The sequence below is a fragment of the Toxotes jaculatrix genome, chromosome 18 (assembly GCF_017976425.1).
Source record: "Toxotes jaculatrix isolate fToxJac2 chromosome 18, fToxJac2.pri, whole genome shotgun sequence".
Classification (NCBI taxonomy): domain Eukaryota; kingdom Metazoa; phylum Chordata; class Actinopteri; family Toxotidae; genus Toxotes; species Toxotes jaculatrix.
In genome coordinates, this window is record NC_054411.1 from 7,129,874 (window position 1) to 7,156,269 (window position 26,396).

Consider the following 26,396-nt stretch of genomic DNA (forward strand, 5'->3'; position numbering starts at 1 on the left):
CAATATTTGCCTGTAGTATAAAATATAAATGTTCTCTTTCAGGGAACACCAAAGACCTTCAAAGACCACCAAGGAAGTACTTGCAAGAACCTCAGGACCTCCTGGAAACAATAAGGACTTTCAAGAGCAGTCAAGGTTCTTCAAGTAGAGATGAGGAACGCTAAGAACTTCAAGGTACATCTAAGGACCTCCAAAAACTTCCAAGCACCTTCAGGGGAAAAAGACAGCAGGAAAGAAAGATAGAGAGCAGAACTCAAAGACACAGATGTCACACACACACACACAAATAGAAAAATACAAAACAATATTTAAAAAAAACTGAATAACTACATACTGTTTGTATGTATAAAATATGTTTTAAAGAAAGAATATCCACAAAATATTTCATGGGTACATTCAGTATCAGATCAAAACCTTTGTTTCCAAGTTGTGAGATCCACAGTTTGAAACCTAATATTCACAGGAAGATTTTTCCCACATAGCAGCTAAACCTGTAGATACAGTTTAAACATTTTGTGTTGTGTTTTAGGTGCAAGGTCCTTTTCATTCATATTTTCACCAGCGTGGACCTGCTATAATCTTTGAGGAGTTATATTTCTCTATCACAGCAGCTGATATTGTAGCTCCATTTATCTGTCCTCAGTCCATCTGGAGGGAAACTGCTACTGAGTGATCTTTTTAACTGGAAAACCCCTAGTCTTCAGCTTTCACTGGCTGAGTCATTGTGAAGTACCAGATTATAGTCGCAGAGTGCTTCCTTCTGGTAAATTACATAAACATTGCAGGCAGTAATGTGGATCACACTCCTGCTACAGGATATAAGACTAATGGTATAGAAAACGAAGGCTTGGAGGACATCTGGAACAAACAGATCTTTCTTGTGTCCTTATAACCATTTAACATAAACTTTGGTGAATGCTGTAGGTCTGTGAAAATGTGATTCAGAGTCAGGGATCAAAGTGCTGAGGCTTTCAAGCTGCATGCTGTCATATTTACTGAAGGCAACAGTAGGTGAACTAATCAGTGAAATTACTTTCGCCTGTTAACCGCAGGTAATTCATCACACCAGGTGATAGCAGCTGTTCCTGATTAAAGGCAAGAATAAAACATGACAAACTGCACCTTAAAATTTAAATATTTCCAAAAATAGGAATACAAGTACAGTATGCATGGGATACACCCATGTGTATTTATAAATGCAGTATAGCAATAGTATAAAATCACTACTGAGGAACACAAACTTAAGCCATAATGGGAATTTTACATATTTTCAATCACTGTCACTAAAAAGAACAGTTTTAGAAATGCATCACAGTGACTTAAATTAGCAAGTAGATGACTCCATGTGTTTACAGTGTCTGTTCTTCAACTCTGTAACCCCACAAACAAAAGCTGACCCGAGGCGTAGGAAGAGAAATTTAATAGAATAGTAAAAAAAAAAACACAGTGTAAATAAATAAAAAAATGTTCATCTAATTGGTTAAAAAACAAATTTCCAGCCTCTTAAAATAACAAAAGCACAGATATTTTAGTAGTTACAGTGTTAATGTGCAGCAGTTTGTAGTACTACGATAGTGCAATATAGTAGATACAGTAGTTGGGAATGGCTACGGTGAATATAAATCTTTCACAGGGACATCTGGAGTGCTTTCGGACATAAGTTAATTTATATTCTGCCTTAAACTACACAGACTAAATGTATCCAGTTATCAGCCTGTGCTGCAGGGTGATAGTACATGTCACAGTTTGAAGACGTTTGTGTGGGTGAAGGAGATGGCCTGACTGAGGGCAGTGCTCCGGTGATAAACATCTGATGTGACTGCAGTGCATTAGAAGAGAATTTCACAGTTTTAAAAAAACACATTTAAACATCTGTTCCTTTTTTCTTTTTTTCACCCCCCACACACTAATGTTTTCCTCTTAAACTGCTGCTATAGTATGTCCCTCGTAGACACACACTGGGACCGAGACCTGAGCATGGACACAAGAATCCCACCTTCTCTCTATAATGAATTCTTATAGCCAGAGATGGGCTGATAAATGTGACAACTTGAGGAAGAAGGAATGTCAGTTATTTGGTCTGTTGATAACAAAAGAAAACTCCCTGGGACTATTTAATAACTGAGTCTGGCAGTGACTACTACCAGGCATAGTTTAGAAAAAAATACCTCTTACAATTTAAATAAGGCCACGACACAAAACAGACAACCTACAGTGTCTTCAAAAGCATACACTAGAAGACAAAGGAAAACTGATATACTCATGAACAAACACCCCCCCCCCCCCCCCCCCCCCCAGCCCAAATGATTTGGATACAAAATGTGTTTGGCAGCTTTAGTCGTGTAAAAACTAAACTTAAAACCACTTCTGGTTCACACAGATTTCTTTGGGTTAATAGTGAGGAGACAGCTTTTGAAAGCTTGGTTTTAAACATTGACATGTTAAAGCCTTTGCTCCAAATGATGATGTTTACAGTGCAGATAACCTTCCAGCATAAACAGCCGAGGTTTTCTCCTACAGAGGTGTGAGAGTAGTGGTAATGGGGGAGCGGGGAAAGAGGAGGTGACAAGTGTGTGTGTGTGTGTGTGGTGGGGGGATTATGGCATGACTGGGTGGGTGGATGGGTAAAATAACAGGCTAGATGAGGAAGAGGATGGTGTATGTGACAGTTGGTGTGTGGTGCAGTGGGGGAAGGGGAACAGAAGGGAAGAGATGGTACTAATTTCTAAAGCTTGTTGTTCTGTTGTTATCCAGTTTTCTGTGCCTCAACAGTCGACTCTGCGGAGACTGGACCTACTGTAGGAGTTCCTGAAGGAGAGAGAAGCAAGACCATAAAGAACTCAAGTGTTTTGGTTTGTTTTTCTGAAACACATTTCTAAAAATCTGCTAAACTAACTGAGGTGTAGTGAGTGTCATATCGGATTTTGTGACATATGAAATATTTGTTATTTTAGAATTTACTTGAGGCATAAAATCTGACCCAGGGAGCAAAGGAGTCAGAGGGAAAGCTGTGAATAAAATCCTTTTGTGGTGTCCCACTATAAGCCAACATGACTTTGAATGAGTATCCTCTTTCAAAGAGTAAGAAAGTTTTCTTTATTTTATTCAGTGCTGATTTTTAAATTTATGGGTTTTTTTGAAAATATAAAATGTTAACATGCATGTTAATTAGTGTGGAAGATCAAACTACTTATTTTCCTTAGTTCTGAATCACTGCTGTGGCAGGTGCTGTTGACTGCAGCTCTGTTTTTGATTACGAAGCAGCAGTCCACAGACGCTCACATGCAAACACAGAGCCGATGCCAAAAGCAGATGAAAACAAAAAACATATGGTGATAGTTTCCATAGTCAAACAGGCTGAAATACTTCAAGAAGTGCACCAACTTTCTTTTACTAATTAATGTGAAAAAATTGAGAAATGACAGTTAATAATTAGCTAAACCTTTAGGTGCACAACCCTTCAGTGGTCACAAACGTGTGACTATGACCTAGAGTGAAAGAAACTTTGGTTTTATGTTACTCTTGTTTTCGGTGTGATGGAGTTTGAGAAGCAGCATGGGCTTATTTTGTGTGTCTCTGTGCGTAGGCGTGCATGTGTGTGTGTTTAATGTCTCAAGTTACCGTTGTGTTTGCGTAGTCTGAGCTGGCAGGGTTTTGTATAGCTGGGGGATCTTGCGGTTGATGAGAGGACCCAGAGCTTCTTTCAGTTTATTGCAGTTCCTCTCCAGCTCTCTGTGGTACTCTTTCTGATCTGGGCCAATCAGGGCTTTATTCTTCCTCAGGGCATCCTCACACCTGCAAGAGAAAGAGCAGAGAAGACACAGGGAGTCGGGATTTGTTTTTATTAGTTACACAGCAGTGTGTGTCTGGGCTGTGGAGTGTGTCATCACCTCTTGGTGAAGTCTTTAAAGCAGAGGCGCAGTTTGTTGTGATGGCGAAACAGCTTTGGGTCATTAGGAATGTCGGAAAGAAAGACCTGCGCCACCTCAAGGGGGCCCTGTGAGGGGAGAGAAGCCGTTACATATCTGCTAAGGAATGTCAGTCACTACTTAAAACACTGACCCAGACACAACCCCATTCTGATGGGATTAATATTCCAGGAGGACATGAGGGACGCCTGTAAAGGTATGCACATTGTTTTTCATTTCAAAGTGAACCGACAGACACCTGGTTAACGGTGGTGCCCACACAGCCCTGCAGCACCATCTGCAGCATCTTGGGGTCTGCAGGGTCTTGGTTTGTGGCGAAGGCGAGCTCTTGAGTCTTTTTCTGCATGTCCTCAATGGCCACCTCCATGGGGACAAGAATGATCTGGAGAACAAAAGACAACATGATGAGAAAAAGTCATGTCTTCTTTTTATTCGTGACCTACATTGGTATGGCAACTGGCCAAAAAAAAAAATCCATCCTGAATAGTCACCCACCTCCTCCTTGTGGATAACATTGACACGTGTCTTGATGTAAGGGAAAGCATGAGATGTTGTCAGAATGGTTTTGCGTTTGTACTGCTCATGCAGGTCGCCGTGGGCTCGGCCGTCCAGAGTGAAGGGAGTACAGTACATGAAGGTACGCAGGTTGTAGTTCTTATCAAAGTAGGTGATTCTTTCCTTTAGCTCGTATGTGTCAAAGTACGGCTCGACGTAGGTGATCTGGAGGTAGGCCTTCAACAAATACAAACACAAATCAGTACAATTATACCTTTTGCAAAATCTGTACTGTTATACTATGATTGACATATATACATATCATGTCACCTTGTTGGGATCCAGTTTGTTTTTGTCCACTGGGTTGGAGTCTTTGATAATTTCCACCACCTCATCCCCAAACCTCTCTGAGTAGAACTCCTGAGCACCAAACATAATCATCTTTAGAAATGTGTTTCTCATAAATCATTAATGAAACTTTCGTTACAGCATCAGGGTGAGTTAACGTGCCTCGAGTCTGTGGGAGATCTCTGCTAATTTGGTGATTGATGGCTCCTTGTAGACGAATTCTTGTTCATCCAGGTCTCCAAACCGACAGCCATAGAAACCGACCCGGAAGTAGGTCCCAAACATTCTCTAAGCACTGAAGAAGGGATGCAAAGATGAAATGATTAAAGAGGGCAGAAGATGAGTGAATTAAAATCAGCTTAGAGCAGACATACAGCTTAGGTGTTAAGTGTGAATAGGACAAAAAAAAAAAAAAAAAAGTTGTGCACTTTACATCTTGTTGCTTGTCCTTCACAGATGAAAATGTTAAAATACCTGGTTTAGTTACAGAGGGACACATTTTGTAGGAAAAAGATAAAATATATATTCAGGCTGAGATGTAATTGGATCACCGTAGGAGGGTGGAAAAAAGGCATGGAAACTGTTTTGTAACAGTGGTTCAACTCAACTATGTCAAAGTGTGAAAGCAAGTTTTGTATCACTCACCAGTAACATGTCATTCACACAGGAGGGGAGAAGAGAACGAGCAGTGGGGAACAAAGAAAACATCGTAAATAAAAGTAATTGCTGAATCAGTTTTACATTAAATATAATACACTCAATATGACAAATGAGCTTGTTACCTCCCATCCTGAGCTCTGGAAAAGTTGAGAAAAGAAACGAAGGACACGAGAAAGAAATTAGGATGAAGTTCATTTTCTCTGACAGCCCTTTTAATTGATGGTGATTATAAGACCGAGCTGTTAACTCACTTGGTTGTAGACTTTGTTGAAGGCATCCTGCAGTTTTCCGTGGACGGTAGCCAGCTTTTTGAAGTCTCTGTTGGCTTCGTGGATGGGCAGCAGAATCTTGTACACATCATTTATGGCCTCGTACATGGCTGCCTGGGGTTACAGCACAACGGAGAGCCAGTTCTACACATACCACTCGATCACATAACACTCTTTCAGCCATGTTAATGCTGTAAGCTTGTGCTGTGTTAACATGCAGTCTGTCACCATGTGGTTGGAGAATGTGAGCCGTACCATGTTAAAAGAGGCAGCTGCTTGCTCCAGGAGGCCCACCAGGCCAGACTCGCTGAAGTATTTCCCAGCACAGATTCCCTCCTCCTCTGGAGACAGGACATCATCAGATACTGCTGACTCCTCCAATATGTTGGATGAAATATTCTGAGGGAAAAACAGAGAAGTCAGAAGAAACATAAAATCTTCATATTTACTCATTTCAACAAAATGCAGGCTTGAGTACTAGTGCTACAGTTTCGGGACAAGCTATCTTATTCTGCCATACTGCCGCCCACGTGTTGTTTACAGTGGAACACCAGATTAAATAGCATTAACTGACCTGAAACGTAACACAACCAATTGGCAGGTAGCGGCAATCCTCCAGCATGTTGAGATATTCTGCCACCAGTGCGGCGCTGTGGACCAGACAGTGGGCAGCCTCAGCATGGTTCCCTCTCTCAGAGTGTTTTCCTGCCATGTTCTGGAGCCATGTAAGACGCAGGTCTGGTGAGTTCTGGTAACCCTTGGCAATCCTTAAGTTAAAAACGAGAGAATATCTTAGGGTTTTAGTCATGACACTGTCTTTTTATATGCCAGTCTCACTGACGGACATCCCAGTACCTGTACATTAAGTCAATGAGCATCTCTGGATCCTGCTGATGCTCTTTCATCTTCACAGTGTCAGTAAGAATCATGTGTAGGTTGAACACCAGATCCTGCACCTGCATTTTCAAAAGTACAACACAGCACATTAGTGAAGTCTTGCAGCCCCACATCCCGACGCTGTACAGACGCTGTGATGGTTGTTACGTACCTGCTCTGGGAAGGGCGTGTCACGCAGCTCCAGGTCCTCTTCAGCATAGGTTAGGATCGTCTTCAGTGACCGACGAAGGTGCTCTTCGTTGAAGTTCTGTGACGTTCCCACCAGTGAGGACAGAGACATGGTGACCTGCATCTTTACTCGTGCAAAGTTCTGTTCCAAGGAAGGAAACATGACAGATAGTGTATTATTTACTTAAACATCCTGTGTGTTTTCTGTAGATCAATTTTTGCTGTCCATGTCCCCAGCCATGCAAGAACATTACAAAGCAAAACAATGTCTAAACCTACATTTCCAATCTCAAAGTTCTGCCTCATAAGCAGGTAAAGGGAGGCGGAGGCGTGGCTTCTGACAGAGCCGACACTACTGCTGCAGTGACGAAGGAGACGCAGGCACAGGTCTGCACAAAGCTCAGTGTCCTCTTCAAACAGCATCTCTGGAAACTACACACAAAAACACACTCTCACTCTTTGGATGCTCCTTAGAAAAATATATTAAGTACCATTTACTATTTGCTTCATTAAATGTATTTTTCTTTTTGCACAATGATAAAATACAAATTCAGCATCAAAAATAAGATAAGATACACACAAAATCCTTATTATTATTTTTGTTTTGTAACAGTGGAAACAGGAGTCAGAGGGTCAATGTGCGAAAAAGTGATTACAAGTAGGGACAGAAAGTACTACTGTGCTGGGTTACTTATAAATCAAGCTGAATTAAAATTAGATTGTTTAAAGAAGGATAATAAGACAACAGTAAACTTTAATGGAGACACTTGGCACCCTAATAAAAATGTTCTTGCCTTGAAAACCAGAGCCCTTTGTGTAGTGAAGCAGTGCTGCAGGAAGAGGGCACTCTGGTTGCCTGCCATGCTGTGGAGAAGCACTCTCAGCACCCCGCCTAAAACACTTTCCTTCAGCTCTGACGCCACCACAGTCTGAGAGAGGACAGGAAAAAAAAAAAAACACATTACAGTACGGGAACACTACACGAAATGTGCGCCAACAGCTGGCAAAGGGCATTGCATTTAATATGGTGATGTTTTTTTTCCACTCTATTACCTTCACTATAATCTCCAGTGTGTCCAGTACTATGAGAGACGCCTCAGTAGCTAGGTTTCCATCCACCACAGACTCCTGCTCCACCTCAGCTTTAGTCCTGTAATAGGTGTTATTTTACAATCATCAGTATTATATATCACACTTAAGCACCACTCCAATGAAGACAAAGTATATCACACAAAAGTGCGTCCAGAATTTAAAGTCTAATCTAGATCTCTATCTAATTTTTTCATACTATCATGTAAGAAATTTACTGCTTCGGTTGGCATTGATGCAACTAAAGTAAATTACATACTTATCGACTCTGTCTGCGTTTTGCTTCCAGTGAGTGACGTTCTTTCTCCACCTAACATTCTCTTGGCTGCCATAGGGACTCCTTTCTGGAAGAGTAAACAAATTACAATTTCCATGAACACAGACATATAAACACCTCAAATGAAAACAGCTACTGACACAAACACACACACACAGACACACATTACTGTGCTCTCATGCAACCTACCTCTGCAGCGACGGACCATCTCCTGACGAGCCCCAATGGTGCCCAGTATGGCCTCCTCCAGTCGGGCCTTCATGTCCTGAGACTTTTTAAACGTTAGGCTGTTGATCCTCTCCAGAGTTTTCTTCCCCTACAACGGCCACCAAACATGACAGGTTAGGGACAAATGAAACAAATGTCAGTTCAATAAGAACTTCCAGTTACCGGCAAAGGAGTGAAAAACACTTATAAAACAGTAGTGATACAGTACTGATAATCTGATAATTAAGACAGCAGACTTCACCACATGTACTGATAGAGTGTATCTGTAATAATGTACTGTTGTTCTGGCAGGTCCAAATTAAACATCTGAATATTGTTTTTGACTCACTGATTAAAGACACTCATAGTAGTGGCAGTGCCTGGTTACTGTACCTTGTATTCAAAGCAGGAGACACAGAGATGCAGCAGATCCAGCAGGCGGTTGATTTGCAACACAGACAAATCAGACACCCAGCGCTCCAGGAGAGCTGCATCTGCATTCTTCAGCACCCACAGGAAACAAACCAGCAGAGTCCTGCTACACTCGGCAGACAGAGAGCTGGACTGGCGCCCAGTCTGATGAAGACAAACATACAATCTCAGTGCCAGTCTTTAAATCTGCTTCAGGACAAAATGGCTGTTAAAAGAGAGTTATAAAGAAAATGGACAGAGAGCCACCTACAGGCTAAGAGGAGCAGTTGTACTTCAGAAAAATAAAGAACAACATGGGAAGAATGCAAATGCTCTCTGAATGAATGTTTGTGTGGAGTTACAGAAAGGCCAGAGTAATCGTCTGTTAAACTGAGGCAGCAGCCTCCCACACAGAGGCCGATCTGTGACCTGTCAGTCAGTAGGGCCCTGGGGAACAGCCTGACCCCTGCCGCTATCACTCACCACTGTGGGAAGCGCAAATGCGTTGGCTTTGGCATGAGGCAAAGGGGAGCCGGCAATTGCCATGGCAACAGACTGACTGATAGTGTTGCTACTGTCTGGGTCAGCATCGTCGGCGTGGGCTGAGGCATGGCGGACCCGAGCAGGCGAGGAGTCTACAAAGAAATAAGAAAAGCACTTTACTTTTAGGTACAATAGTACTGGAAATAAAACTCAAGGATCTCGAGAAGGTGGTATAACGATATAAGTGAACTGCGTATACATTCTGCTGACCAGAGAAGTCGTGGAGCTGATGCAGTGTCTCCATGACAATGGATATGAGGGGCAGGTAGAGCTGAGCAACGTGGGCTCTGACCTGAGGGTCACTGTAGCGAGGATCTGCATCATGGCTGCAGAGCAGGGAGTGAACGGCACTAATGGCCTTTTTATGAAGGAAGAAAACCCTGCGGGGGAAAACAAATATATCAGTGCGTGCACTTTTACTTTATGCTATACTGTATTAAAGACTCATCTCTGATGATCCCTGATGGGAAATGAAGTGGAAGCCTTTATCAGTATATATGCCACTAATAACAACCCACCCTTCTCCATCAGGATCGAGGATGAGAGAGAGCTCAGTCAGCAGTAGACCAGACAGGAAGTGCTGCTGGCGAAAAGGGCCAGAGAGATCAAACATGGTGGCCACACCCTGGTCTTGCACCATACTGGAAAATGCAGAACTCTACAAACAATGAGCAGAGGGATAAAAGAATAAGAGGGCAGTCAAACAAGATTTAAATCAAATCAGTTAAATTACATCTTCGTGCTTTACCTGATTATTTTTCCAAAAACAAGCAAAAGAAACTGGAGAACAAATATGCAAAACAAATAAAGAGACATTGCTTAACTAATCAACCTAAAGAAGTAAGCAAATGGCAAGTACATCCCCTCTACAGTGAAACCTGAAAAGGAAATTAATAAACACAACTATAGGGCTGAATTTTTCCATTTTCCAGTTACCTGTGAGGTGGTGGAGGAAGTTGAGGGGGAGGGGGAGGCTGGAGGGCTGAGAGTTGAGCACGGCAGGTTGAGGATGACGTAGTGCTCGTGGCTGCAGACAATACGAGTGAAGTCCATCCTCAGTGCATTCAGAGAGCTGGGGTTCTGCGCTGTGTGGAGCTTGTTGGCAATCTGTTGAGAACACACACGATTGTTTGGAATGCGTGGGAGCACTGGGATTTAAACTGTTTGATATAGAAAACAGGAGGGGTGCTCCCCTGTTTGTAGGCACCTGTTTGTAGTAGGAACGGATGAGGTTGAACACAAAGCCCCGGTCCAAGAGACCCAGCAAGTCATTCAGGAAGAAGGCCAGACTGCTGTTTAACCTCTCCACAAGCTCCACATCCTGAGAGACAGGAGGAGATGTTCATGTGAAAGAAATAAGTGGATATAATTAGACATAAAACATTATGTTATTTAAATAACTGATTCTAATACCGGTCGAGCCCTGAGAAAGAGATAAGGCAACCTTCTATTTAATAAAAACTTTAAAAACACTGTCATCTTTTACTGATTAATTCCTAGATCATATTAAAACAAATGGACTACAGTCAGCTTTCTATACCTTGTGGTATCGGCTGGCAATGTCTGCGCTAATGGCGCACACAAGTGCAGCAATGTCGTCCACAAAGCGGTCTGGGAAACGCTGACGCCTGGGAATGTCCAGTTTCGAGGTCAGGAATAAGTGATGGGCCATGCTCTTTGTCTGAAGAAGAAAGCAAATAAGAAGACATAGTGACTTAATGAAATCGTTTTGATTTGGAGTGTGTTGTAAAATGAATTTCTCGGAGGAATACTAACCATAAGCTGGAAGAAAAACCAGGCCTGCTGCAGCGCTGCTTCCCTCACTGTGCTGGTGCTGACCACCCACTGCAATGCCAGCTCCTCATGGAGTAGCTAGACACGAACCAACACAGACCACGTTTTAGCTAAACACGAGGAAACCATTTCAGAAACGAGATGATTTATTAAGACTAAATTTACGTGTTTGTTGTCGCAACTGTACCTGTAGTTTGTGCAACTGTTATTCAAGCCCTAGATAAAAATTGAAATAAATAAGCTAATAAGCTAAGTTAAATATTGATAGTACAAATGAATTCACTGATTTAGTCCTGAAATCTTCAGACAAATCTAGACAATAAACTATTCAATCTAAGTGTATCAGGAAACACATTTTCAACTACTGACACATAAGACACATTTGTTAAAATGTTCTGTAGTGGTGAATGTTGATTAATGTTAATGATATTGAAAGTTGATGAACGTTAGGACACTGAAATGTGTTAGTTTGCTATACTGACTTTGCCAGTTTTACAGTTTATTATAGTAGATGCCAGTTTTACCTTCTTGGTAATCTGCCTTGTGGGAACTGAAAACAAGGCCACGCTGTCCAGAAATGCAGACATGCGATTGCAGCTGCGGTCGTTTGCCTGACATGGAGTGATGGTGAGGTGAACACACAGAGATGAGGACAAAGTGATGTGAAAATGGATGAATGGAAATGGATGGGTGGCCAGAGAACTCTTTAGAAACTCTGATGAGTGCAAGGCTGTTAAGAAATCTGACGAGCCCCAGGCAGAGATTGTGTCATTCAAACAAAACAGATATGGTCTTGTTAAGCGGCGGTGAGAAGATGAAGATGAGTGAGATGAATTGAAAAGACGGACAACGTGTAGTCATGGATAAAAAGGCTGGATGTTGCAAGCAGAGTGACAGGTAGAAACGAGCACACACATATACAACCCCTGAGAACCGAGGTAGGAGTTGACCAATGAGAGCTGATCAGAGCCAGTTCAGGATGGAGGTGGAGGTGGTGAAGGTGAGAAGGAGGAGGAGGAGGAGGGATTTGGCACCTGCTTGAGCTCACAGCTGGAGTTGGGGTTCCGGCGTAACACAGATCTGGAGCCCCCAGGGGCATAAGCAGAGTTTACCCAGGAGTGGGAGCGGTCAATGCCCTGCCATAAGCCACCAGAGACACACACAAGACACACACACACACACACACACACAAATACACATAGAGTGGCAAGAGGCAAGGACACAGTGAGTAAAGGGAAGATAATTAACATACGGGAGACTATGTGAAGGAGAAATTTTGCAAGAAACAAGAATTAGGGGTGTGAAAAGTGAAGCTAAAAACACAAGATAAGGCTGGAGAGGGGAGAACAAAGGGAGGGCTGGAGGTACGGCATGAATCACAAGGGACAGCAGCACAAAGCATAATTGCATCTTTGACTTAAGCAGCATTATTAAGTGTTGGCACAGAGTTCTCAGTCAGCCTCAGACTATTGAATCTGCTGTGAAAAGACGAGAGAAGGGAAGGCAGCAGTATCATTACAGCAAAATAATAGACCGATATTGGATAAACAGAGGCTGGAAATATGGCACCATAAAAACAAAACCAAAAAAAAAAACAGACTTCTGTGTTACTGTTTCTTGTTTCTGTACTAGGGAAGCAAATTAGTCACAATCCCCGTCACAAACAATGCCGGTATTCATTACTTAACTGCAAGTCCTTTTTTAATGCCACACAAAATTAAATGTTGCAAATTAAATTAATGTGCAAAGTCAACAACTAACGCAGAATACTAATGCAGAATTTCCAGAACTTGCTTTCACACTACCTACTAACAGCTGTGCAGCTCCAATAAATATGACAAATTTCCAAAGACAAGCACAGCTCACCTTGCTCCCAATGATCCTTTGCACCTCTTCGTCGGGAGAAACTGGTGTGCTGGCCAGGTCGGGGTTGGAGTTGCTGATACTCTTGGAGCGGGACAGGTGCAGGCTGCTTGGGCGGGCAGTTGCTCTCGACAAAGTGGCGTACTGCATCGGCATCTCGTAGGCCTGGGTGCCTGAAGGAAAAGACATGTTAGTAAATCAACAGACATAAATCAGATAACTGGCAGTGGGTCCAATGACAGCCTCTCTTTCGGTTTATCAGAGACATGTTGTATAGTTTAGTCTGGTGACCCACCTGCCGGGGGTATTGGTGGTTCGGCGGTGGGCAGGCGGAAGCAGTAGTGGATGTAGGATGCCAGCAGGTTGTTGCGGCCGTGCTGATCCTGGTTCCCCTCCAGGTTTTTGTGTATCTGGTTGACCAACAAAGCCATAGCTTCGAATGCAGCACGACCCAGGTTGACTGCAGATTAAGCATGAGAGTAGCATGAGGCAGAAATTAAGACTACGCATTAAATCACAATTAAACTGTGGATTGATTGATTTATGTGTGGTATGATTTATGTTGAAAACTAGCTCTCTTTCAGCGTTCACTTACCTATTTGCCCTGCAATTACTGGCGGGTAGACGATGAGCTGAATGAGCTTGTTGAGCAGTTGGTGCAAAAACCTGACACAGGTGTCCAGCAGAGCCCCTCTTAGTGCTGCCATGCTGGCCTTCAGCTCCCCCTCCATGTTTGTCTCGGTTATGATGACGTCCTTCAGGCGGAAGGGGAAGGAGTACTCCTCCAGAACATACACTAGAGTGAAAAATTTATCCAGGTGGGGGTCCTAGGGGTACAACCACAATCAATACTGAGTACCAACCCGGGGGAATTTCAATTTGGCAGCACTGAGTTTATGTTCCAGAAGACTTTTAGACAGGATCCAGAGTCTCTGTAAACCTAAAGACCTGTTTACTTTTACATTTGATGAAACCTATGGATGCTGCAGTTACACTAACCTCATTCCAGTGGTGCTCAGTATAAAAAACATACTTGATTACCTGAGTGTGAACCGAGGAGACTGCTGTCACCGTGACATTGAATACTCCTTTGTGGTTATCCACCCACTTCATGCCTGGGAGCTGAACCTGCCACAGAGTGACATCCAACTCATTTAACACTCAGTCACATCACAAAGGGGTCGGTGATGGCAGGCAAACTGATATTCACACAATCTCTTCAAACACACTCACGTCAGGGGTGAGCACGGAGTAGCTAGGTGGAGGCTTTTCCACCGAGACGGGCAGACTGAAGGAGCCGGTGCGTAGTCGGCCATGCTGCATCAGAGGGATCCACTGCAGCCAGAAAAGAGAGACACGCGATCTCTTACCCATGGCAAGACAACAGAAGGAGCTTTCAAACAAGTGAGTGTGTGGGTGGATGTGTTAAATGTGGGCCAGCTGAAGGAGTGTACTCACAGTGTAGCCCACAGGGGTCTCCAGAGGAGTGTTCTGTTTGGGCTGGCAGCTGATGTGGTAGAAGGTGAACAGCAGATGGTGGTTGTCTGTCAGATTGGCAGGAATCTTCATCTTCATCTCCTCGTAGAACTCAGGAGACCTTCAGGGCAAGAGTTAAACACAATGTTTTTATAAGACACTGTGGAAGGAGAAAAGCTGGAAAGACGCCAGTGGGGTGTCAACAGGTGACTGAGCCTTACTTGTTATGGTAGATGACAGGGGTGTACGCCTCTTTCTGGAACTCCGCACAGCTTGACTTTCCAAAGATAACCTGGTGAGAATGACAGAATATAAGCATAGTTTTTCCACGACCAACAGGAGGCACTCGTTTGACATAATCCTGTCACTGGAGTCTTGTCAATCATTTAAAGAATTTCACTGCCTATATGTTTTCTGCTCTCCACCGAGTGTCGTTCCTTTTTGCAAATTAAACACACTTTGCACTGTTATTGTTGCATTTATGCAAAAAAAATATCCAAAGAATTTTTGGCCATAAAAGTTTGGAATTCATGATGAATTTCTTATCTTAATAAAATATTTCTACAAAACTTTATTTTACTTGATTATGTTGGAGGAGACATCTGAGAAGTTCCTGTGGAAAATTTCACACAATTTCTGCTTTAACACCTGGAATCCATTGTAACTGACCACAGCCTGGTTATCTCAGAGGGACTAAACTGCAAGCTTTCAACTGCGACTTTCCAGGTCTGGAGGGGGTGAGTTGTTGGTACACGAAAGGTAAATGTGGGTGGAGTGTCACTTTAGGCAAGTACTGTTTACTGTGAATCAACAATTTGATATTCAATAAACAAAAATAAACTGAGTTATGGCACAAAAGATCTACCGCATCTCACCAGATGTAACTAGACTTGCCTTGCCAACTCTGTTGCTCATAAAATATGGTGCTTTGAAAAAAGTTCCCTTTTACAAGAAGACATCATATAGCATTTCACTGCTTCAAGCTGTTCTTTGAGACTGGAATTTCATTTTCCTGTGAACATTGCAGTCACGTCACTTGATTATCCTCGACCGTAACTCACCGGCAAAGCTTGACTGGGGTCCTCTCCTGCCATGAACTGAACCTTCACAGCAATGTTTCTCACCGAGCCCTGGCGACTGCTGAAGTTCAGAGATTGTGGGTAAACATATAGCAGATTCCTGAAAGGCAAAATGATGCAAGGCACAGATTAATGTCTCAGTCTTTTAGATCCTCGCTACACCTGAGCCTGACAATAATTAATTTAGAAAATGTATTTTTGTTTTTTCCTAAAACAGCATCATGTCAGTGGTCTTTTTTCTTTTTACTATGGCTGTCCCTATATAACATTTTAAACTGTAAAGCCATGAAGGAAGTAAAGGAACACTGTTGGATGGCTAACGTTTCAATCCCTGGTTTCAGATCGGTGTTGTCAACATTATGTCAACAATCTCACACACCATGCATCCATCATTCCTGGAAAACAACAAAAATATATAATCCTACTGTGAGAAAAGAAAAGATATTGAGTTTTGTGTGTGCACATGGGAACAATGTGACCTCGTACTGGATTTGCTTGGTAAAGGTCACCTTAACTCCACTCCAAGTCAAACACTGGAGGTAACTTTTGTTCATATTTTGAAACAGCTGATTTTATCCAGTTGTCAAGAGGCCATGACACATCACAAAATCACATTTCGAAATAATATTATATAACAATCACTGTACATATTGTCATACTGCTCAATAGAAAGCCTGTATTTTCTGTATCAAAGGCAAGCATGCTACATACATTGTTATGTATGTCACATGTGTTTGTGACCTAAATTGCAAAATGGGTATCTCAGGGTTAAACCTCAAGGCAAGGTCACCGAGACTAAAGCCACAGAAAAGACCTGTGATCGAACCACTGCTGAGCTAATGTTTTACCATGGTATTGCATGTACGCATCCAATATAAGGCGCACTGACCACCCTGCAATTTTCATCATCCAGGGGCTATTCTGATGATGCTATCCTCTGAACAGCTGCAATAGACATTTCATAGATTTCCTTCTATATTGGTGAGATTTTTTACTTCAAACAAACTTTCTCCAGAACTGGCTGAATTGCTGGAAAAGGAATCACAAAGAACTGAGTGCAACAGATGCTTAGACTTCAGTCAGTTTGTAATCAACAGAGATTATCAAGATGATCTGGGTCCTGTACTTGCTTTGTATGGCTGTGGGTTTAGGAGCAGTCCGTGCAGGTCCGCTCATAAACAAGATGCAAGACAAGGTTGAACCACAGGAAGAAGTCAACGTGCTCATGTTTGGTGTCATACAATTCAGCGAATCCCTTAACTATGTTTATGAAACCACTGAGGCAAAGATAGCGAAAATCAGCCAGACTATGAAGAGCCATGAGGCAACGCTGCAAATACTGGGGAAGCAGACTGAGCAGGCCGCTGAGGTGGAGAAACAGATGAAAGAAGTAATACAGCTGCTACAGGTAAGAAAAGACAAAAATATGTAAACAGTAGATTTGCAGTGTGTTGTTGCACGGTTGTGTTATGACATGAGATAAGCACTGAGAATTAAAGCCAAAACATGTGGGAGCAGGGGAACATGGAGGCAGTATGTCGAGTATCTAATGTCCCCATCAGATTACGTTTCTGTGTTTATCTGTGTATACAGCTAAACATACATGATAAAGCAGGTTTTTGGTGACTTGAAAAAATATTAAAAGACACAAAAACGCTCATACCATGTCTGCATAAACCCCTCATTCTTCTTCTTTTGTAAGACCCATGGCTGTCAGATGATTATTTAATTTATTTTCCTGATATATGGATACATGAAACTCTTATCTGAGAGAAGAGAGTGAGAGTGTCATTAGAAAGCTGCATGTTTCGCTGTGGGGCAGGCAGCTGCCAGCTGCACTGGGATCGTTGGTGGGGGAAGAGGATAATCTGGGCAGATGCTCTTTTGACAGGCCCAGATGGCCAAGCAACAAGATCAGACCAAGATGACTAAAGACAGGCTGGCCAGCATGGAGCAGGAAGAGGTGGAGCTGGAGACAAAAGTGAAGAGGTTGGAGGTGTATCTCAACAACTCTGTACCCACCAGCATCAAAGCGCTGCAGGTAACAGAACGCTGAGATTCTATTTATAGGTACAAGTGACAGATGGAAGAAACAGCCCTTACTTCAAGGTCTGTCACCCTCACTGTCACGCCTGCCTGCCAACATTCGCCTCTGGTTAATGCAAAGGCACTAGACAACTTTACATATTTGAAAACCAGCCTCTGATTTATTGACATACAGTAAATAGGTTACTCTAACTTTTTTCCTGTTTTCAGGAGAGAGCAGAGGAACACTCCATGGTCTTGAAAGGTTTACAGCATTTGATCCAGTTCCAGAAAGAGAACATTGACACTCAGAATGAGCAGCTCTCCAAACTGCAGAAGATGGTGAGTCACTTGTTCAAAACGATGATGTTTTGATGTTCTGAACTTTTGATGTTTTCTTTTAATTAATTTTACCATTTTTTTTCCTTCCTCCAGAGTGAAACTATGACATAGTTTTAAGATTCACCACTGAGGTCTCCCAGTCTCTGCAGCTCTGAATGAGACACGTCCACCTAGATCTCAGCTCTGGAACATCATTGCACTCCCTTCCATGTATACTGCAGATCTACTGTACGGCCAGATTTTTTTTTTGTTAGTACCCTTATGATTGTGTCCATGTTTTTTTGGCTGACATCTACAGTCAGTTAGATTATTACTGGATTTTGTTTCACCATGTTTGTAAATACACTGAAGAACTCAAAATATAATAGCTTGTTTTTGTATTTATATATTTACATGTTTTACAAAATAATGATATAAATGAAAATGTATTTTAATTAGAAATTCAGAACCTGTTAACCTCTTTCCATAAATCTACTAAATAAAACAAACAAAATAAGCCATGTGTGCAGAGGTCGCAAATGTATATCTGTTCTAGAGGTCAACTTACAATGTGTGCGTGTGCCTTTGATAGGTTAACGCTCACCTGTAGGTGGTGTGCGGAGTGTATACATAGCGAGCGGGGAACTCCTGCACCTCTTTAGTTGGGCGAACACGCAGGTCAGGGTAAGGCTTTACATGAAGCAGCTCTGGTGACAGACAGTAATGAGGCGAATCCGGAGCTGGAGAGATGTCGATCTTCAACTGGGCTGAGGGACAAAATAAGTCATAGATACACAACAAGAAAACAACAACACAAATCCATAAAGCACATGAATTAATATTTACAGATGCAGTAAATATATATGACTATGTGTACAAGTCATGCTCACCTGTGACGGGTCTTAGTCTCCGCAGAACAGATGAAGGTCTGCGCATATCTGCTAGATACTTGTAAAGGTCCTCATCACTTAGTCTGTCCCCCTCCTTCACACATACAAGCAGAAGAGCAGAGTTTGTATTGGGATTACAAAAATCTCATTATAGTTATATCTACAGCCCCTACTAAAATACAAAAGATAATGACGGATAGTAATTGGGGAAACTGAAAACTACAATCTGCATTTGATCTAATCAGACTAACAGATCAACTGAAACATATATTTAACTAAACAAATATAGTATAATATTAAATTCAGAATTTACAGTGTTAAGCAGCTTCCTTACCAGTTCAATCACTGATGACTTATGTCTTTTAAAGTAATCCATCTTTGATTTGTGCACTGTTCAATAAATATAGGAAGCGGTTGTGTCCCCAGGTTAACTGACAGAGCAGTTTTAAAGCATCTTTGATTTCTCTGTCTCTTTAGTCACCTGTGGTGTAACTCAAAACTCAAATCCTGGCTTTGTTTCTTTTCAAATTATTTGGTAACAGTTGGTTCCTCGTTGTTTGCCGTTACAGCTTCAACAGCAAAACGATGGGCAATTTGACAACTTTACATAACGCATTATAGTCAGGACAACTGTAAGGACACAAAAAAACACAAGTTATAAGTATTACACCTATAAAGAGTCTGACCTGTTTGAAGAAGTTTGTGACAGTAAGCGTTGCTGGTCGGAAAGTGGCAAAGTTACACATGTCGTCTCCAACACTCATTCGTTCAAAGCCCTTCTTCTTTCTCTCGTTCCATGTTCCATGACCTTTTCGCTCTGGTAGGAGGACGAATCATGTAATATTAGAGAGGCATGTTAATGAGTGTTAATTATGCAATACTTTTGGCACTTTCACTAGTTTGCATGCTGCGTGTACGTGGATGTGTGAAATGTGTGCTTGGAGTCACCAGTACCAGAGTCAGAGTCCGGGTCTGACCGATCCAGGCCTCCTACACTGCTGACAATGTTGAAAAGGTGAATGGCCGTCCAGGCAAAAGGCATGCGGAAACTACCAAGACGACTGCATGACTGCTCTGCCTGCTGACGCAGCTTCTCCAGCTTCTCCTTGTGCTGAAGTGGGACAAGAGCAGACAAGGTGTGATAAAGACTAAATCACAACATATAGATGAGCTTAAAATGCCTGCACGAGCCAACTGGGTAGAGGGGCAAAAGAGGACAGTAAATATTGCAGCTACCCAGACAGAATTGAGAAATGCTTGGGGACTAGACAGTAAAACGGTCCCACGTGCATGCTGGCTGTCAGCCCTGAACATTGCAACAGTTTGAGACACATTTGCCTCCATTACCTTTGAAGAATCTGATTCTTTCATGACCATGTAGGGTTCACAGCATTCACCAATGTCTCCTTGTTGAAGGACTTTCTCAAGCTGAAATACAGCACAGACACGTAATTGATTAAGTATTAAAGCGCATTATTTATCATGCAATAATATCTTAACACTGTTCACAGAGTGTATTCACATTAAATGGAAATGTAAGCACCACTTAAAATGTTGAACAAAAGGGAAAGTGAACGTCTGAATGAACCAATAAGATAAAATGATTTTACACGATCAACGATTATTCTGTGTATTCTGTGTAATACAGGGGTTTCTCAGTACCTTTATAACTAAGAAGATATCGGCGGAAGGGTATGTGATGGAGAAAATGGCAGATCGGGCCAGTGTGGATATGGCTATGTGAGGTGTGTGGGGCTTAAGCATCCCTTTCATCTGCTCCGAGTTCAGGTCAAAGTAGAAGTTCTCAGAGATCTGTTGTAGGGAAGATTGAGATAAGCGGGAAGAAGCAGAGGGAGGAGAAGGAAAGATGATAATGGAAATGCACGTCCAGGGATTTTAATTCAGTTATGACTCAGTGATCTAAACCGCAAGAACACTTAGACCTTTTTGAGACAAAGGAAATTCAATTTGTCAAGCATGAGCTCAGCATTACGTAAGTGGTTTTACAGACTGAAAGTCATTGGAAGAATAATCTTTGTACCAAATACAAAATCTGATCTATTGTAACTAAAATACCTTTTTCTTTTCCTTGACATCATAGAGGGCAAGTGTTCCAAAAATTGGCTCTATTTCTATTTCAAACCTGAAAAAAATGCAGAATATGTGGTTGTCAAATATGTAAAACATCAGGGTTAGTTCTAATAATGAATCAGAGCATGAAGGCATAAATGTCAGTTATATTCCAGATGTAACTCACTTCAGAGACAGACACTTCACCATGATCCTCTGACCACAGTGTTCCTTGGGCACTTCAGGAACAGAGCATCTCTCTACTGCTTCATCCTGCCATACAGACAACAAAGCCATGTATAACACACACACACACACACACACACACACACACACACACACAAGCATAACATTTACACAGATGTCATGGCAACGTAGCGGCAGAGAAAGTGATGGTGTGTACACAGATATAAAGAGAAAAGGATGGAGTGAGAAAAGGAGAACAGAAAGGAAAGAAAAGCAAACAGTTCCCTAGAAGTGGCTGGGTTTCCGCACATTTAGGACATTCATGTTCTGGGAACATTCAATAACGTTAGTCTGAGCAGAAACAAATGGAAACTGCATGTATTAACATTTCAGCCAGCGTTCTCATTTTCTTTATTTTTCTTGATGATATTTGGCTTTCTATTGGTTGCGCTCTTTAACTTAGTTCAGCCATGGTGGTTACTGAGGCAAACATAAACTACTTAGTAACTTATTTCAAACAAACCATTGTTGCTTCTAAATGCATCACTGCCTGTGAACCAGATGACTTCCCAAATAAAAACATACTTGCCCCTTGGTGTCTGTTGCTAAAAGCTTACATTACAGGAAACGAGTTAGTCGAAATAAGAAGTGTTCATTATCAGTGATAAAAATTGATCAATATCTATTGGTTTGGGCCTGTAAAAACTTATGAAACTGTATTAATACAATACAAACTAATAATTATGAAGAATCATGAAGAATACTACTTTATATCATAAGGTCACAGGCTTATTGCTTTAACACAGCCTGTTTCACAACAGAAGAGGACATGGCTGCTTCAACACGAACCTCATCAGGGGGAGGGTACAGACCCAGCAGGTCACTGTGGCGGCCCTGCAGGCGTGCCTCTGTATTGAGGCGGTCCATGTCCTCTGCAGCTGTACGTTCCAGCACAGACGGCAGGAGAGCGTCTGGGGAAGAGTTCTTCAGGTCAAAGATGCTGGAGGCCCAGCTGCCCCGAGGGGTCTCGTCAAGGCTAACTGACCGCCGCTTTGCGTCATCCTGAAAAACACAAGAATGACACAGAGGGGTGAGATCATTGTTTTTTTTCCCTCCAGGCAAAGCTGTTTCTGAAAGATGAGAACAATATGTTATAGATCCCATTACCTTATTACCATTACCTATTATAGAATAGAATGTGCAATGGATAATGGACAAGGTATATCCATTTACCCATTACTCATTCTCCATATGATGAGCCGATTATACTCATACTGCATAACTCATACTGCCTTCCCCATCATAAGGGGCACACACATAAAGCTTTCTAAGCTTTTACTCCTGGCATCACCATATGTACAGCAGATCAATAAAAACTGATAAAGGAACCTAAAATGACTGAATGGCCGTTCGGTTTTTTAAGATAACGAGTCCTTCGAAAACCTCCATCAGCTACCTGGTCATCCTGGCGTTCAGCAGCGGCAGCCTCGTCCAGTTCAAAGGTCTGTTTGACCAACCCTCGCTGCCTCTCCCTCTGTCGCTCGGAGTTGTGAGGGGTGTACGTGGTGCTGTAGTGCTGATACCTACAGGAAAAAAGAGACAAGTTGTCCCAGCAATAAAGTAACTGTCAATCAGGTGAAGCGCGAACAGGGAAAAATGGTGCACATTATTAAACAATAGATTAAAAACTTTGGTTATTTCAACACAACTGACACTGCTTACTTTCTTTGAATGATGAGCCAGTCATCTGTGTAGACTGCCAAGGCATCTCTCACTCTGGGATCCAGTGAGCTACATAGAAAAACACATTAATAATTGAGCAAAACATGCTTTTAATATTTATGCTCATTCAGTGTCACAGAAATGAAGGCTTTGTTCCTATCTGTAGGGATATTTGTCCTCAATTACAATAATACTAATCCTCTGTGTGTGTGGTAGTGTAAGGAGCATAGAGGGGATGTGTGTGTGTTACAATAGGAGGGCTACATTGGCCATTAGCAGCTGGACTTACTCTTCCTCCTCTGGCAGCGGGGGCTCCAGTGTAGTGCACTCTTTGTCCAGATGGAGGAGTTCCAGGTCATCCTGGGGGAACTCCATTAGCTGTCTGAGGGGGCCAGGCTCCACCCCAGGAGCATGACTGCTCACATACTCCTCAAAGTCTACAGGCTCAACCACCTCTGTCAGGGGCAACTGTGAATCAGCATTTAAATATTATGTACCAATAACTACGACATAGCCATAATGACACGTCCTATCAGCTGGTTAAGAAGGACAGGTGACGGGATGCCATTAGGATAGACTGATATGGAAAGTGTATATTGTATAAAAGACAGAAAGTTGATTGATATAAAGTGGAAAGCTGTATCTGTATTCTGTATCACAGAATATCATTTGTTAGTGTTACACAGCTTAATTAATGGCATTTCTCACTAAACTCAAGGTAGGTGTCACAAACTTTGATTTGTTAACAAAAACTTACACATAATACATGTACACATGAACAAGATACTAAAGGATAAGATTAATGTTGTGTTTGAATGTTGTGTTAGTTTGAGAACCTTTCGTTTTCAGCTTTCAGCTTTCAGTTCTTCATTATACACTTCCTTTGTTTTGCTTTACAGCCAAACCAGAATCTGCTACAGCCACTGCTGCTAGAGGTCACATACTGTATGTAAAACCACTGAAGCACTTACATAAACTATGGTTTAAAAAATTACCTCACCAACTGTAACCTAAAACCTATTTTTACCTTGCCTCCTTTTCTCTTATGAAGCACTTCTAAACTACAATAAGCAAACATACTCTATTCTCTGATTAAAAACTTCTGCCATCATCATTAAAATGTGACAACAGACATTTTCTAAAACACAGCACCTTATCTAACTATAGATATAGATATATATCTATCTATAGATAGATATATTGTGTTTCAAAACCACCTCCTTTCACGCCTGCTATCAACACTAATTAAAACAACACTCACATGCATTACTTGTATCTAAACTCAAACCTGACTCACAAAGTTACACCCATCAGCTTCTGACTTTGCTAAGTGGAGCTTCAGACCCACTGGCTTCAAACTCCAGCAGGTTAAACGCAGGGTGACTCACAGGGTGATGTGCGCCGCCTCGTTTCTTGGACAGCTGAGGAGAGCCATACTCTCTGGACACTTGTTTTCTGACCTCTGCAGCAACAGTCCTGAGCAAGAGAAAGATATAAAATTTGTCAGAATGTCAAACAGAGAACACAAATTATGCTGAAGACATGACAATGCTATGAAAACTAGCTGCAAAAATCATGTCAAGATGGGGGATGTTTAAGATAAGTATAAATTCTGGAACTAAACTAATTGACTTGTAATACCGGAGAACTTTGCATAAACAAAACCCTTTTTAATAATTCACTCATTCTCTCACGCTCATTTCAATGTTCAGATTCACTGTTAAAGCATTTTTGCATGAGCACCAAGTTCATCTGCCCTGATATGGCTCAACCTATAAGCTTCAGAGAGATGCCTATATGTTCTACGTGGCCCTCCTCCTGTCACACAGCCCTCAGCTTCTGATACTGGTAGCGATGCTAAAGGCCAGCAGCTGTTCTGAATAGGGACTCGAGCGGATCTCACAGAGAGGTGGCGAGCTGGCTCCAGGGAGCAGGCACCGAGCCAAAGCTCTGTCCATGGCCTTTATGGACTAACGGCAAATGGGAGGCTTAAAGAGAGACAATGCAGGGGAAAAAAACCCAATCCTCTCACAGAGACTGCAAGCAGCTGCTCCTCTTGAACCACAAAATGTCTGGTTCTCTCATATACACAGCTGCAAAAGCTTTAACATTTCTCAAACCATGGCCCTCATGATTACATAGCTATGGTTCATGCCTTCGGTCCGTCAATACACAAAGTCCATAGCGCAGTGAAGACCTATGCCCTCTACTCCCATCTCTAAGATATAGCTAGGCTTTATAAATTCCTGATGATGACAGAGCCTTCTTTGGAAGTAGACCATTGTTTAAACTTTGTGAGCCAGTGCTATATCCTTAGGCGATGTGGAAACAGTTTCTGCAGCTCTGTACATCTCCATTTAAAACAGGAAAAAGGAAAGCTATCGACGGCAAAGGCAATAGCCAGAACACCCCTTCCCACCCTTTCCTGCATCCGGCACTACACAATGGTCTGGGTCCCACTAAGGAGAGGAAAGACAGGACTTGGGGAATGCAGTGGGAGACTGTTCAGCGAAGCTAATATCTCTACAGGATATGTTATTGGCGATCAACAAGCAAATAAATAAAGTGACCAAAAAGCAAGCCTACCCTTTGATGGAGCCAAATCCAAAGTTTATAATAACCCAAATCACAGGCATGCCTCAGGCAAAACATCCACTTGCAGGTTAATGATAAGAATCTGTAATCCTGTTTGTTTTCTCACAGGCCTCTGGAATTGCGAGGCTAAGCTGTTCCTTGACAATCAAATTAACTGTGAAGATAGGGTGATTCTGTGCAATGGGAATAGCACAACCCTGGACAAAATAAAGGCTTGGAAGAGCCCCATTTGTAAAAAGTAAAAACATAAATAAGTAACAAACAACTGAAGAAAACAAGGAAGAATTTGACTGCAAATAGTTTCACACACACACCAGATGTGAAATGCCTTTACACAGCTACTCCTTGAATCTGATCAGAGTTTATTTTGTATAATAGGACAGACTCGATTTCCAGGTTGCAGTCCATACAGTGCTATACCTTGTTATGGAGAGAGGGAGAACCAGTTTACAACATGTGGAAACAGGTTACTACGTTAATGCTGCGAGGCGTTCACACGACACAAGAACACAACATCCTAATGTCACTTGGTGCCATTTTGACATGGAGAAAGCACTTTCCTCGGTATTAGCTCGTTTAAATACGCCCAAATGACAGATCTAAGACAAAGGATTAGCCCTCAGCTTCACAGTGTTATCCTTAAGTAGCTCAATCATTGTTGATGACAACGCTCTTGCGATGCTACCATCACGTACACAGACGAGCTATTAAACTCTTAAAAGTGTAAGAGGCCATCCTTCGGAGCGCAAACTGCTTCAGTAAACTTTAGTTTCATTGCAGGGCGGCGCAGTTGTGTTTATAATAAGCCGTTTGTGATGTTAGTGATACCTAGCTTACTGGCTATATGCACCGTGTGTCCAGCAGGTCACTCTCAAACACACACATACACACAAACTGCAGCAGTTAAACAATAACTTCTGTTACAGCCTCACCGGTTGATTTTATGAGCAAACGCCCTCCTTTCGCTGGCAGTGGATGTCATTTCTTGTCCCCATGTAAAGCAACTCTTCGAAGTCAAAATGAAACCACTCTCCCCCGTCTGCGCTTTTCGCTCCGTCCCGTCTTGTGCGGGGGACGCGGAC

At 42.2% G+C, this 26,396-nt stretch overlaps 2 protein-coding genes across 6 annotated transcripts; one reads left to right on the forward strand and one right to left on the reverse strand.

Moving 5' to 3' along the window:
• Positions 1 to 469: 469 nt before the first annotated feature.
• On the reverse strand, positions 470 to 26,396 carry LOC121198035 (dedicator of cytokinesis protein 7-like). 5 transcript variants are annotated; one of them, XM_041061853.1, is made up of 50 exons: positions 26,247 to 26,396; positions 24,108 to 24,195; positions 23,009 to 23,187; positions 22,720 to 22,788; positions 22,454 to 22,580; positions 21,847 to 22,059; positions 20,999 to 21,084; positions 20,818 to 20,884; positions 20,404 to 20,553; positions 20,089 to 20,169; positions 19,696 to 19,852; positions 19,428 to 19,558; positions 18,742 to 18,835; positions 18,456 to 18,618; positions 15,488 to 15,605; positions 14,648 to 14,718; positions 14,409 to 14,547; positions 14,184 to 14,285; positions 13,992 to 14,078; positions 13,546 to 13,777; positions 13,246 to 13,410; positions 12,954 to 13,123; positions 12,122 to 12,223; positions 11,612 to 11,698; positions 11,070 to 11,165; positions 10,834 to 10,974; positions 10,501 to 10,614; positions 10,230 to 10,400; positions 9,812 to 9,951; positions 9,504 to 9,673; positions 9,234 to 9,385; positions 8,733 to 8,915; positions 8,322 to 8,448; positions 8,115 to 8,199; positions 7,820 to 7,916; positions 7,561 to 7,695; positions 7,046 to 7,198; positions 6,750 to 6,908; positions 6,557 to 6,657; positions 6,276 to 6,468; positions 5,957 to 6,100; positions 5,684 to 5,815; positions 5,555 to 5,569; positions 4,935 to 5,060; positions 4,755 to 4,844; positions 4,425 to 4,661; positions 4,168 to 4,311; positions 3,891 to 3,997; positions 3,622 to 3,795; positions 470 to 2,808 (listed from the first exon to the last, which is right to left on the reverse strand). In XM_041061853.1, the coding sequence occupies exons 1-50, from the start codon at positions 26,294 to 26,296 to the stop codon at positions 2,766 to 2,768; spliced, it is 6,357 nt and encodes a 2,118-aa protein (XP_040917787.1). In that variant the 5' UTR covers positions 26,297 to 26,396; the 3' UTR covers positions 470 to 2,765. The 5 variants fall into 5 exon arrangements, with proteins under 5 accessions (XP_040917787.1, XP_040917786.1, XP_040917784.1 ...); XM_041061852.1 differs by lacking the exon at positions 12,122 to 12,223; XM_041061850.1 differs by lacking the exon at positions 11,612 to 11,698.
• Positions 16,549 to 18,154, forward strand: angptl8 (angiopoietin like 8). The gene is made up of 4 exons (XM_041061854.1): positions 16,549 to 16,913; positions 17,397 to 17,546; positions 17,762 to 17,872; positions 17,966 to 18,154. The coding sequence occupies exons 1-4, from the start codon at positions 16,614 to 16,616 to the stop codon at positions 17,981 to 17,983; spliced, it is 579 nt and encodes a 192-aa protein (XP_040917788.1). The 5' UTR covers positions 16,549 to 16,613; the 3' UTR covers positions 17,984 to 18,154.

Coding starts and splice junctions, on each gene's coding strand:
- angptl8 (XM_041061854.1), top strand. CDS start 16,614: ATGATCTGGGTCCTGTACTTGCTTTGTATGGCTGTGGGTTTAGGAGCA. Junction 16,914..17,396: donor AAGTAATACAGCTGCTACAG/GTAAGAAAAGAC, acceptor CTCTTTTGACAG/GCCCAGATGGCCAAGCAACA. Junction 17,547..17,761: donor CCAGCATCAAAGCGCTGCAG/GTAACAGAACGC, acceptor TCCTGTTTTCAG/GAGAGAGCAGAGGAACACTC.
- LOC121198035 (XM_041061853.1), bottom strand. CDS start 26,296: ATGACATCCACTGCCAGCGAAAGGAGGGCGTTTGCTCATAAAATCAAC. Junction 11,699..12,121: donor CCAGCTGTGAGCTCAAGCAG/GTGCCAAATCCC, acceptor ACTCCATGTCAG/GCAAACGACCGCAGCTGCAA. Junction 10,615..10,833: donor TTGCCAGCCGATACCACAAG/GTATAGAAAGCT, acceptor CCTGTCTCTCAG/GATGTGGAGCTTGTGGAGAG.